A 12,292-nucleotide genomic window follows, 5' to 3' on the forward strand; every position below is an offset into this window, starting at 1 on the left:
TAAATTAAATATTTTGTTTTCTTTACCCCATACTATTGTTTTACTTCAAGGGGTGTAACACAGGTACTTTAACTGACAATAAAAATTCTATACAAGGGAGTAAACTAAATGAGGGAAAACAAAAAATAGGAGGCTTAATTAGCAAAACAAAACTGTATGTTTCATTTACCGCAGACAATGAAAAAAATTAGAAAATACAGAGAAATACAAAAGAAGTTATAAAGCATAATAAATTTTATTTTTTCAGCAATGGAAAAATGTCCCTGAATAATTAAATGTATCTTTTAGTAGTAGTGTGTAATAATAAATAAGTAATCAATTTTATATATTCTATATAGTTGTATTAAATAATTTTTAGGTTTAAAAGATGATATACCATAATTTTTAATGTTGGTACTCAAAAGCAAAGATATAACTGAAAAGAAAAACAGATGAGACATAAAATGATTTGCAAGATGTGAAATATAGCAGCTTATGAATGTAGATTAGGTTCCAGTTGTAATAATGTTGACGCACTCTCATCACACACACACCCACACCCCTAGATTCCCCAGACACATTTCCATACCTTGAAAATGGGTGTTTCACATATCTCAATTTAGGATATGTTTTTTACAAGTTAATCTATAATCATAAAAACCAGAAGCTATTAATAGCACAAAATTTTATTTGCTAAGCTTAACAAATTAAACATCTAAAGAACAAATTATTACAATGATATTGAAAGATACTTTTATTGGCTTTTTAAAAGACAAATGCAAATGAGAATATTTGAAAATTAATTTTCAAAATTATCTTAAATGAAATAAATACAATATCTAATACAACCTCTTCCTGCAAGAATCTCTAAGATGGGCAATCCTAAAAACCAAGCTTCTTATGTGAAAATCTCTAAAATTAGTATGTCCCTTAAAAAACTTTTTTTTCTTATAAAGGACATTATACCCACATTTTCTTAACATTTGTCTTAAAAACAAATTCTATCTTTAACACTCAAATTTTCTATATATATATTTAGTTCACTTAATTTAAAATTAATGAAAAGATATCTAGACACAATTTCTAAGAAAAGAATGCAGAAAGTACTTTATGCATGGTTATTTACAGGAAGAGTTTTCCTAAATAATAATGTAATATCATGTGCAAAAACCTGACAAATCCTTTCGATAATCAGCACTGCAGGTTTCAATATACTTTATATATAACAAAGGATGTTTCATGTATAGAATTACCAGATGAACCTAAAACCCAGAAAGTAAAGCATTTGACACAGTTAATAATTTCATTTTTATTATACTAAATGTCAGGTCAGAAGTCTATGGCATTTACATGCTGGAAGACTGTTTACCACTCAACTCTTTCAATTATATCAAACACTGATTGACCACATGTGACTGGACTTTACTGCTACAACTTTAAGGTTTCTTTCAAGTGTATGCAAATCTTTTAAATGGGCACATACGCATATGTGCAAAACAAACGAAATATAGATAGGTAAAGAATGAACAGAAATGGCTTTTAAGTATAAACCACCCTGCTATTCAATTTTGAAGCTCTATCTTTTCTTCACTAATTTGTCTTCTGTTATTAGTAGTCTTCTATCCTATTAAAGTTGTAGGTTTACAGATGATCTGGAAATTTCACATTGGCATAAGAAAGGAATGTTGGGGTTGCTGCAGTCTAGGGACAAAGAAATAATTAGTCTTAAAATGTATTAAGTTGCACTTATCTAAACCATAGTATAATAAAAATCCATTTTATAGCAGTATTACATAAGTATATACTGTTCTTTTGATAAAGATAACATAAAGTAGTATATAAATCAGAATATATTCTAAAGTGTAAAGCTTTAGGATACCTTCATCTAGAGCATATTTACATTATATTTTAGACTCTTCAAAATGCATGTAAGATGATCACACTACTCACAGAATACCATTCAAATTAGTAAAATTATTTTGTCTTTTTTCTTATCTTTAATGCTGACAAACTCTTAATGCCATTGTTTACAGACATTTTACTTGTTAAAAAGAAAATGTGACATCTTCAGGGGTAGGTACCTTAAATGGAACATTTAAAATGATATTTTAATATGATCCAGAAATACAACTATATTCATTGTACTCTTCAGTGGACATAAGTAAATAAGCTTATGTATAACTCATAAATTATAAATAAAATTTAAGCAACCAAATCACAAACCATACAATTTGTTTATAAAAAAGAATACTTAGTTATAGTAACCCTGAAACACTTTGTCCTTGTAGTTCTACATTCAGAAGTATTTTCGTAGACATTTTGCTTATGGAGTTCAAATACTTTTAAAGTTTAAATTATTTGTAGATATGAAGTATATGGTACATACTTTAAAAAACAGGATAGAAAAATAAAAATAAAATATAGGATAGGGTATAAAGATATTGTCTCTTTATGTACAGATTCTCCTGGCTGCACAATAAATAAATGCTACTACTACATACAATGCCTCCAGAAACTCACTTAGTAACTAGTGAGGCATCCCCTGCTCATTTCTTTATATTCCCTTTATTCAAGTTGTAGTTTTCATTGTTGACACACACTGACATATTAAGAAAACAGTAACAAAGCTCCTATTTTCTTCACACAACTTTTATTCCTTGATCCAGATTGCTAAAATGACTGCATGACAAATTGTTTTTCAATCATAGATTTATTTTTTGTTTTTTTCATCAGATGCTTATGTGGATTTCACACTGTTTTATGCAAAATGCCAATCCCTTCTGTGTAAGTACTTTGTCATGTTTGCTTTTCCAAGCCTTCAACTTTTGTGCTGGTGGTTTCTTCGTACGTCTCCTGTGATCAATCTTTAAAAAAAGTTTAAAAAGTCTGATTTAAAGTTATAGTATTTATTCTAGTAGAAGTATTCATTCTATATTTAAAAAATTAAAATTTATGAAATTCAATTTTAGAAATGTAAAAGTTGTCTAAAAAGATCTATAACTTATTAAATTTCAGTAAGCTATTAATAGTATAAAATATTAAATATGCTAATTTTGAGTAAAAATCATGAGTATTCCTTGAGCGTTTAATATGTATCTGGTAAATTTGAATGCATAAAGAGAATAAACAGAGCTAATATATTAGTATTTCTTACCTCTATAACAAGAAGAAATATCTTGTTCTATGAGCAGCTGCCATACTTTCAGACATGTTTCTGACTTTTAGATAATTAACAAATCCTCTGAAGAAAAGGAGCAGGCCTGAGAAGGTTGAAATAATACAGGTATATTATGTTCTTACACAGAAATGGGTCATGATAAATTCAAAATCGACAATTATAACTAAGATCCTCTTGGCTTAAGAAAAGGAATTTAATCTGCAGGATTCCACATATTCCATATTTTACACTATAATGATAACTCCGTCATGAGGAAATACAATAAAATTTTATTGCTGCCCACATTCTTTCAATTTGTTAGTCCTAAATGTACCCAAATTAAGGTAAAGCAAATCCAGCTATGAAAATCCAGAATTACATAAAAACATACATTTGTTAAGATTTCTTTAAACAGCAAAGTTACCTGATGCATTTAAACCAATTGACCTCTCAGAAATCCCATTTATACTGTACTAAACTTTCCAATTAATATAACCACTAAGCAAACTAAGACATATATGTTACATAAAGTAAATAAAGAGAGAATATATGTGTGTAGTTGCCAATAATTGTGGGCAAAAACCAGTAAGCTTATCTATAATAGCAACATCAAGTACTTGTCATCCAGTGAAATCTGTACTTGATGATATGTGCATTATGTACATATTTTTAATTATGAGTTCTTATTTTCAAGCAATAATAAAAGCCTAATTTATAATAAAAATTATGGTAAGTGAGAAAAGGACTAGCTTGGGGTAAAAAAAAATTAGATAAGAAGAGTCAGGAAAGACGACTTGGGAAGGCAGTCATTCTAGTGATTTCTTAGATTATTTGCAATACACTTTATATCTATCTCAGTTTTCTCTTCTGTAAAATATTATTTTAAAATAATAATCACAGCTATCTTTAATAATTAAAAAAGCAATGCCTGTGTAATGCTTTAATGTTTCAGATGAAAAATATTAGATAAATATAAAAACGTTACCATTATTAGTATAAGCCTTTGAAATATTTAAGCATCTAATTCTTAGGGAAACATTTATTAACTCCAGTAAATTTTTAACCAGGAAATGGGGGGGGTGCAAAAACACAAACATGTACTGTATGTGTGTAATTTTTCTCACCAGGAGGAAAAGAGTCTGTGAATTTAAAATAAAGAAGCCCCAAACTAAATTTGTATCCCAACTCCAAGACAGTATTCAAAGCAATAAAAAAGAAGCATGTTTGTAATAAACCGAAGAGGAAAGACAGAAGAGATAGACAAATGATGATTTAAACAAGTGGTATAAATTTCAACTAAATCCAATCCCATCTGCTTCCCATATCCTAACTAACTCCCTCCATTGGGGACTCCCTTTCTCTGAATTCCACCCTCATGCCCTTCCACCAGATGCTGTTCAAAGATACTGAATCGTTATCTAAATGTAAAAATATTATTGAAAAATGTAAACTAAAATTATTTGTGAGATCCCTTCTTTTGTCTATGAAGCTGCTGTTTCTAAGATACATTTTGTTTCTTCTCAGGCATTTTCTAAAATAAGCCAATTCATATCTAAAAACCAATCACTCGGTGACTTTCGTTTCTCAGCATTCTACAAAGTGCTCAATATTCTTTTTAGTGTATGTGAGAGCAACGTTTTTATCACTGATTAAATTTTCACATTCCCCTAAATAAGTGCTAGACTATGGCTCTGAATGTGGAACTGGGATTGTCCTCTGCATTCTACTCTGCCCCTCAGTTACCTTCCTAAGAGTCCTCCAATCTCTAAATAATATATATAAAAACATATTTGTTTGATATGCTTAAATACTTGATAGACTTCATAAGTTTTTTCCGTTTTAGGTAAGAAACTCAATAAAGAACACAGAATACAGTCAGTCAGAACAGAGTTAACAATATAGAATTGGCTTAACCCCTTATATGAGTCAGACTCCCCAACAAAGTCACAACACTAAAATAATTTCACTATAATTATTAGAAAAAGAATTTAGTGACCTTAACTGACCACTAAGAATTTGTTTCCCAAAAGATCCCAAAGATCTGATAGCATGACTAAATAAAAACTCAAAGAGAAGACTGCCACCTACTGAAATGCTATTATTTTCTGGTGCAATTCTTAGAGAAATGTGGGCTTTTAAACCTAAGTAGAAACAAAGTGTATTCTTCATGTTAGTAAATATATTTGAAATGTGGATGAAAGGTATAATGTGATTTTAAGATTAACTTAATTATCACATGTCTAAAGTGAAAAACACAAGGGAACAAAACTTAAAAATCGATAAAATTCCATCAATATTAATAAAAAGACATACCTTATAAGAAGACAACTCAACAAAAGTACTGTGATCATTAGGCATGAATCCTTTCCTTATGCCTGGCTGATTAATGATTAACGCAGGGCACATTTCAAAAGCATGAAGAATGTTTTCATGAACCAAAAATACAAGAAAGGATAGAACAACCAAACTATCCTGCTTTCAAACTTTCTAAGATCATTAAAAGAAACTATGCATGTATATTTCTAAGATGAATGCTGAAGACAATTTTTTGTTAATCATGTTGGGATTTTAAAATTTTGTAACATTCAATTATCATTCAATTTAATGACTGATTCTTTACATTGACAGCCTATAGATTTTAAATCTAAGGAATCTGGAGTGCTATATAGAATATTTGAAAAGCTGAGATGATGTAAGTGTTTGGATATGAGAATTTTCACAGTAGAAAAATTATTTCCATATAAGTTGTAACATAATTTTACATCTTACAATTTTAGGAAATTGAAGTTAAACTAAATACAAATTAGTTAAACTGAAATGCACTAAGAGTAACTTACCAAGTACAAGAAATATCCACCAAAGCCAATACTGTCCATTGAAATATCCAGTAAAATAATCAGAAAACTATGGAATGAACATAAATATATTAACCACATTTGTAGACCAAAATTTGAAAATTTTGGATCATCTTTTAGTTTCATAACTATTTAGTTCAAATAATCTTTAACACTTAAAAACAGCACAAAAGGAAAAATAAAAATACTTGGTGACATACATTAACAACATACATATATATAATTATTTGAGAAAAATTTCTTATGAAATAGCAAACAAACTTATACAAAATATTTTAGAAACAAAAAACAATTTCAAACTGCCTGCAAGAAAGAAAAGTAAATGCTATACACCTGCATTATCTGAATCACACATTTTCTCATTAAAGAGTTCACATGTCAGTCCTTTTTTGATACTCTCAAAGCCACAACTACTATCCCAAACACGCTAAGGCAACCCGCTGCTTTAGATATTAACACCAAAAGCCACATTAGTTTAATCTTATCAGATGGGGATGTTCTACTGACCTCTAAAAAGAAGAGTTTTTGACCTTCTGTACATCCCCTACTGTTAATCACTGCCAAAAATACCAGGCACATAAAGACCCCCAACTCATTAGAGTCTTTTTATTTTCAAACTAGATGCTCTAGCCTTCAGTTCCCAACAGTGAGCTGAGAACAGCTAAATGAACCTTGAAGTGGCATTTCAACAGTTCCTATTAGTGGCCATGGCAGACAGTTTTATATTCTCTGTGATGTGGGAATATGAACAGGCAGATGGAAGGCAGGCTTTGGTGATACCGGACACAGGTATCTTTTCCTTGATTAGATTCTAAACATCAAACTTCATTGATTTAAAAAGGTTTAAAAAAACATTCTAATTCAATTACTTCACATAATTCTTCTCTATTGCCCTTTAGTACTTAAACAATGCCCCAAATAATTACTTTTTTAAAGTATTTAATATAACCTACTCTAAAACTACTAAAAATTAGCTTGAGTTTACCTACCCTTTTTCCAATGGTCTGGAAACTGAATTTGAATTAACTAAAAATGATAGTGTTAAATGCAGATTTGCTCTCAAATCTGAATTTCCACCTTTATAGGTAATTTATTTCCAACTATTTGTTGTAATTTCCATAAAAGCTTAAAAATCCTATAAATTTTGCTAGGCTGATGCCATGGCACTCTAGCCCAGGCAACAGAGCGAGACTCTGTCTCAAAAAAAAAAAAAAAATTTAAGTCATCTGCAGCTATGAAATCAGTCAAATTGCATTTTGTTACTAGTTTACATTTCTATGAAATATGTTTAGATCAGGTAAAAGCAGATGTTTCTTCAACTGAAGCAATAAAAAGGAATTAACACATTAAAAAAAAATCCTATAAATTTGATAATAAAACGTTTACAAATTGTAAATAATGTCACCATTTAGGAAGCACATCAACTAAAGATTATTTAACTGTTAAATAACAGTTAAGCCTTTTAAGTATTTTTTTCAGGAAGTATTTTCAATTAATAAATAATACATGATCTAAATCACCTTATAGTTTTAGAAATTTCAAAGATTTAAAATTTCAAAGTAATATTAAAAGATGCAAATCCCACATACTCCTGCACCTTTAAAATATGTACAATGAAGGGAAAATTTGAAAATTGGAAAAATACAGCTTATAAAGTAGGAATATACTATACTACTTTTAAATCAAGTGATTAATAATTAGAAATAAAAAGTTTTCATATACGTTTTAGAGGCTGTAAGACAAAAAAGAATAAAAAACCAAAGCAATATTTTTAACTTTCTGTATATGATGCTCACTAAGGGCAACTAGAAAATCAAGAACAGAGTCATTCTTCACCAAAAATATTTACCATAAAGCTATTTCTTATTTACTACCAAGGAAAGAATACAATTACCTTCACCTTGAAGTCAAAGAGAAAGACTCACTATGTAAAAAGGATAAAGAAATAAGCTTTTGGACTCATTAATGAGCTATCAAAAATGTTCTAAAATACTAACACATCACAGGTTGAGCCACATTGTTGTTTTTTCAAATAAATAAACCAATCACGTTGATTGGCCAACGCAGAAATCAAATTTTGGAATATAAATTGACCAACATTAAGAATTTATCTGATTTTATTTTATTAATATAACACCAATATTGTCTATATCCTACTTTAAAAAAAACTTGTTAGTTTTTAATATTAATAAAACACATAGGCATTTTTAAATAAACAATAAAAACATCAAAAACCTTAGAAGTAATATCAGAATCCTGGGCTAAAAATCTGAGGTTCGTGGCAGCACAGAAACACAAAGAAAGCAGCAGTATGATTTATAAATTACTTATTGTCTAATGAAAGGAAACACCAGGCTTTTAGGAGAAAACCTTTCTCTCAGCAGTAAACTGCAAGAGGAATTTATTGCTTGGAGCGTTATAGGAAAAGTCAAAGTACAGTGTCACAGAGGCAGTGCAGAATCAGGAGAACAGGCACAGAACAGAGACCAAGCTCAATTCTAATCTACATAAAAACTGTGGGACCCTGAGAGCAAGTTTTTAGATGCTTTTAGTTTCATTACCAATAAAATGACCGGATCATCACCAGCATCAGAGAAACAGATAAGGTTAAAAAATTTGGTGTTTGTAACAAATTATGCCTAGAACACACTAAGTGTTCAATGAATGGGCAGCTATTATTATTTTCTACAAAAGATTTTTTAAAATCCTTTTTTTATGTCAATTCTCAATATTCACTAAAGGGGTATAACATTATCCTTAACTCAGTAAAGGTATTTGAAGGGAAACTAAACAGTTCTGGTGATCAAACTTGATGCTGGTATATACCCTACAAAACTGAGAAACTGTAGTCTTTGAATTTAAGTTCCCCATCTTATCACATTAACACTTTTCTCAACCTGGGGTTCTATGAGAGAATTAGGCTCTAATATCCTAAAGGCATAGGTTGTATATAATGCATTAACTTCTTTCTTATGGATCTAGTAATTTACCAACTTTAGGAGAATTAAAAAAAATAGTCTTCAAATTATTTTCTGTGTTCTGTGATTTAAATGAGAAATCCTATTTGAATAATAGTACTTAATTCTATTAGTATCATAACCAAGGTTGGACATATATCTAGCACCAACTCTTTTGAGGTTTTCCAGTAATAACTGCTGCAAGGGCAGGGATTGTGTCTTTATAATTGTATGCTCCCTAACACCTAATGGGTTTATGCCCATGGTAGGAACCCACTATATACCTTTGAAATAAAATTAAAACAAGAATCTGCCAGAGGACAGTTCTTACAATGTCCCAGATTTTAATCATCTTAGGAGAAACCAGTCCACAGGTCCCAACCAAGAATCAACTAATTAATAATAAAACCTGTAATCTGGTCTGAACCAAGACAGGGTCTGTCTGTTAAGATTACTGAAACCCCAGGAAGCTACAAGTATAAAAATAATGAAAAAAGCCAGGTGCGGTGGCTCATGCCTGTAACGCTAGCACTTTAGGAGGCTGAGGCAGGAGGATTACTTGAGGCCAGGAGTTTGAGACCAGCCTGGGAAACACAGAGAGTCCCCATCTCTACAAAAAATAAAAAATAAGCATTCATTCTCCTAGGCTTTATCCTAAAAAAACTAGGAAGAAACATTTGTAAAGAAAAGCTAAAGGCGGCCTTTGAAAGGCCAAGGTAAAGAGCTGGGGGCAGTTTATGCTAACCATACTAATGCCTATGCATTTTGGGGACTAGAAAAGTTATTGAGATGGGGAAAAGAAAAGGACTTATCTTTGAGACTCCCTACACACCATCTTGTAAGTAAGAAGTAGAGAGGGTGACTTCAGGGGACAATAGGAAAAATGAGAAGAAAGGATTAAAAGAAACACAAGGGACAAAAGATGAGTTCTGACAGTCACTTTCACAGGCCTTCACTTTACTTCTGAGCTTTCAATGTGACAAAAAAGTAAAAAGATACTTAGGTCCATGATAATTTTACTAAAATATAGAAATGTTTATATTTTAACTGATTTTAACCACACTGTACCATATCACAATAATAATAGCCATTATTTACTGAGCATATATATTTATGCAGCAATTGGGCAAAGTACTTTAATTATATCATTTCCATACCAATAAAAATCCTGCAAGGCAGCCATTAATCATCAGCCTATTATGAAGAAACTAATGCTCAGAACAATTAAATTACTTAAAGTTAAAACACAGACATAAAAAAAGATGAGATTCAAACTTAAATTTTTCTGATTTCAAAGTTCTTTCCAATATATTAACAATCTCTCATAAAGTTATAAAATGTTCACACCATAGAGATTACCACAATAAGTATAGAAATTAAGAATAACCTTAAAATAATTGAATCTATGTGCATAAAATGAGCGTTTATGAACCACACAGAAAATTTCATACCTTTTCATTTTAGAGATAAAAGAGATACAGGCTATCAAGACACTCACCCTGACAATAAGGATCCATTTGATCAGTGAAAGGCCAAATCCACAGATAGCACCATACCTTCCCGCTATGGTATTGGTGATACAGAAGGATAAACAAAATCCAAGCCAGTTGAAAATAAATGCCACTAAAAACAACAGAAACAGTTCATTTAAAGACCACAGTTTGGAAAGAAATTAACACAGACGTTACATTAACTATACTTCATTGCTCAATGGAAATAGCATTTCCCTTTCTTTAAACTCTATGCCAATTAACCTTCTTTATAGACTGTAGCTTACACCTTTTGCAGATGTATTACTCATTTACTATATTGTACATCAACAGATGGGTAAGTTTGATTTCTTGTCAGTTTGCTTCACAGGAATCAATTCCTGAAAGCTTATCAATGGGTGAAACTACATTTTTAAACCAGTTAAAAACCAGGTTACAATTACCTCTCATGTGGTCCCACCCAAGAAGTTCGGCCTAAGAAATCAGCCAACAAAATTGGCTTTTTAAAAAAGGTAAAATAAAATAACAAAATCTAATACTTCACAAATATTTTATGGTTTTCTTAAGGTATAGTTACAATTCTTAGATGTTCCTTTTCTGAGTTCACTCACAATATGTAATCCTATCTAAAAGCTATATAAGAACACAGCTTTCCATGGAGAACAAGTCATCAATGTATTGTTTGCCAATATGTGTAGTGTCCAGACAACCCCTTTAAGAACTATAACTTTTTTGACTTGTATATGGTAAGTGCTCAAAAGAATTTACTGAATTAAGATGCTCGACAGCGTTGTTAGGGAAATGCAAATTAAAACACAATGAGATATCTCTACACATCTGTTAGAATGTCTAAAATGAAAAATTTTAAAAAAAGTTAACACCAAATACTGGCAAGGATGCAGAGCAACAGGAACTCTCATTCACAGCTGGTGGGAATGCAAAATGGTACAGCCACTTTGCAAGACAGTTTGGCAATTTCTTACTAATCAAAATTCAAAACACTCTTTGAATTCTTTTTAAGTTACAAATAATTTAATTTCTCTTTATGTTTCCTTCAAGTCTAAAATGGGAATTAATGGTGATTGATTATTACCATAGCATTGTGATATTAAGATTCACACATGGTACAAATGGCTAAACCTAGGAAGAAAGGTTTTCTAAACAAAACCAGATAGAGCCCACCACATTTTAAAGCACTAGAGTTCAAGGTCATTTCCACAGACTTTCAGTTATCCAAGGAACCAAATCTTAATTTCTAATGTTTAACTGACTGACAAATAAATGAATTCCATTCCATTTTCTTAAAAAAATTCTTAAAAATAAGATCAGAAAGTTTAGGCATGTGTATGAGACATTTTGCAGTAACACTTTAAAGGATTATGAGAAGCAAAAACCTTACCAGGAGATACATACACTTCTCCCTTTACATTTCCTGAACAAGAACATGCAATTATGTTACCAAATTTAAGTATAAACTTTTTTTTAGGGTTATGTGAGTTAAGGTGTTGAAAACAAAGAAGGCAAGAATCAAACCAACAAAAGGTCTTAACTGAAATATTCTTATTGATATTCACTGTAGTTTTATTTGCACAAGTTATATAACCTGAAATGCTTTAAGTTCTAAATCACATTAAAGAAAATCTACTTTTTACCAACAGTAGCTACAAGATCATTCAAGTGGCATGGAAAATACAGTAAGTTGCAATTTGAGGAACAGCCACTAGATGGTAGTAATTACAAATAAATCTATGTTTATCAAAGCAAATAAGCTCTAGGCCTACTAGAAAAAAACGTATCAGAAAATGAAGGTAAAAAAATATAAATTTACTCTTATAATATTAGTGTAATAAAGCA

The 12,292-nt window shown here is 30.5% G+C and overlaps 1 protein-coding gene across 2 annotated transcripts in view; it reads right to left on the minus strand.

Annotated features, from left to right (window-relative positions):
• Nucleotides 1-1,263: 1,263 nt before the first annotated feature.
• Nucleotides 1,264-12,292, minus strand: part of NDFIP2 (Nedd4 family interacting protein 2) — a 67,388-nt gene continuing 56,359 nt past the window's right edge. The window contains exons 5-8 of one of the 2 annotated variants that reach the window (XM_012637775.1): nt 10,447-10,571; nt 5,974-6,040; nt 3,134-3,239; nt 1,264-1,680 (exon numbers count right to left, since the gene is read on the minus strand). In XM_012637775.1, the coding sequence (XP_012493229.1) occupies nt 3,136-3,239; nt 5,974-6,040; nt 10,447-10,571 (296 nt within the window). In that variant the 3' untranslated portion in view covers nt 1,264-1,680; nt 3,134-3,135. Of the gene's footprint in view, nt 1,681-2,425; nt 2,844-3,133; nt 3,240-5,973; nt 6,041-10,446; nt 10,572-12,292 lie in introns of those variants that run through there. The other variant, XM_012637776.1, reaches the window with a different exon arrangement.

Source organism: Propithecus coquereli, unplaced genomic scaffold (genome assembly GCF_000956105.1).
Source record: "Propithecus coquereli isolate 6110/MARCELLA unplaced genomic scaffold, Pcoq_1.0 Scaffold123, whole genome shotgun sequence".
Lineage (NCBI taxonomy): Eukaryota > Metazoa > Chordata > Mammalia > Primates > Indriidae > Propithecus > Propithecus coquereli.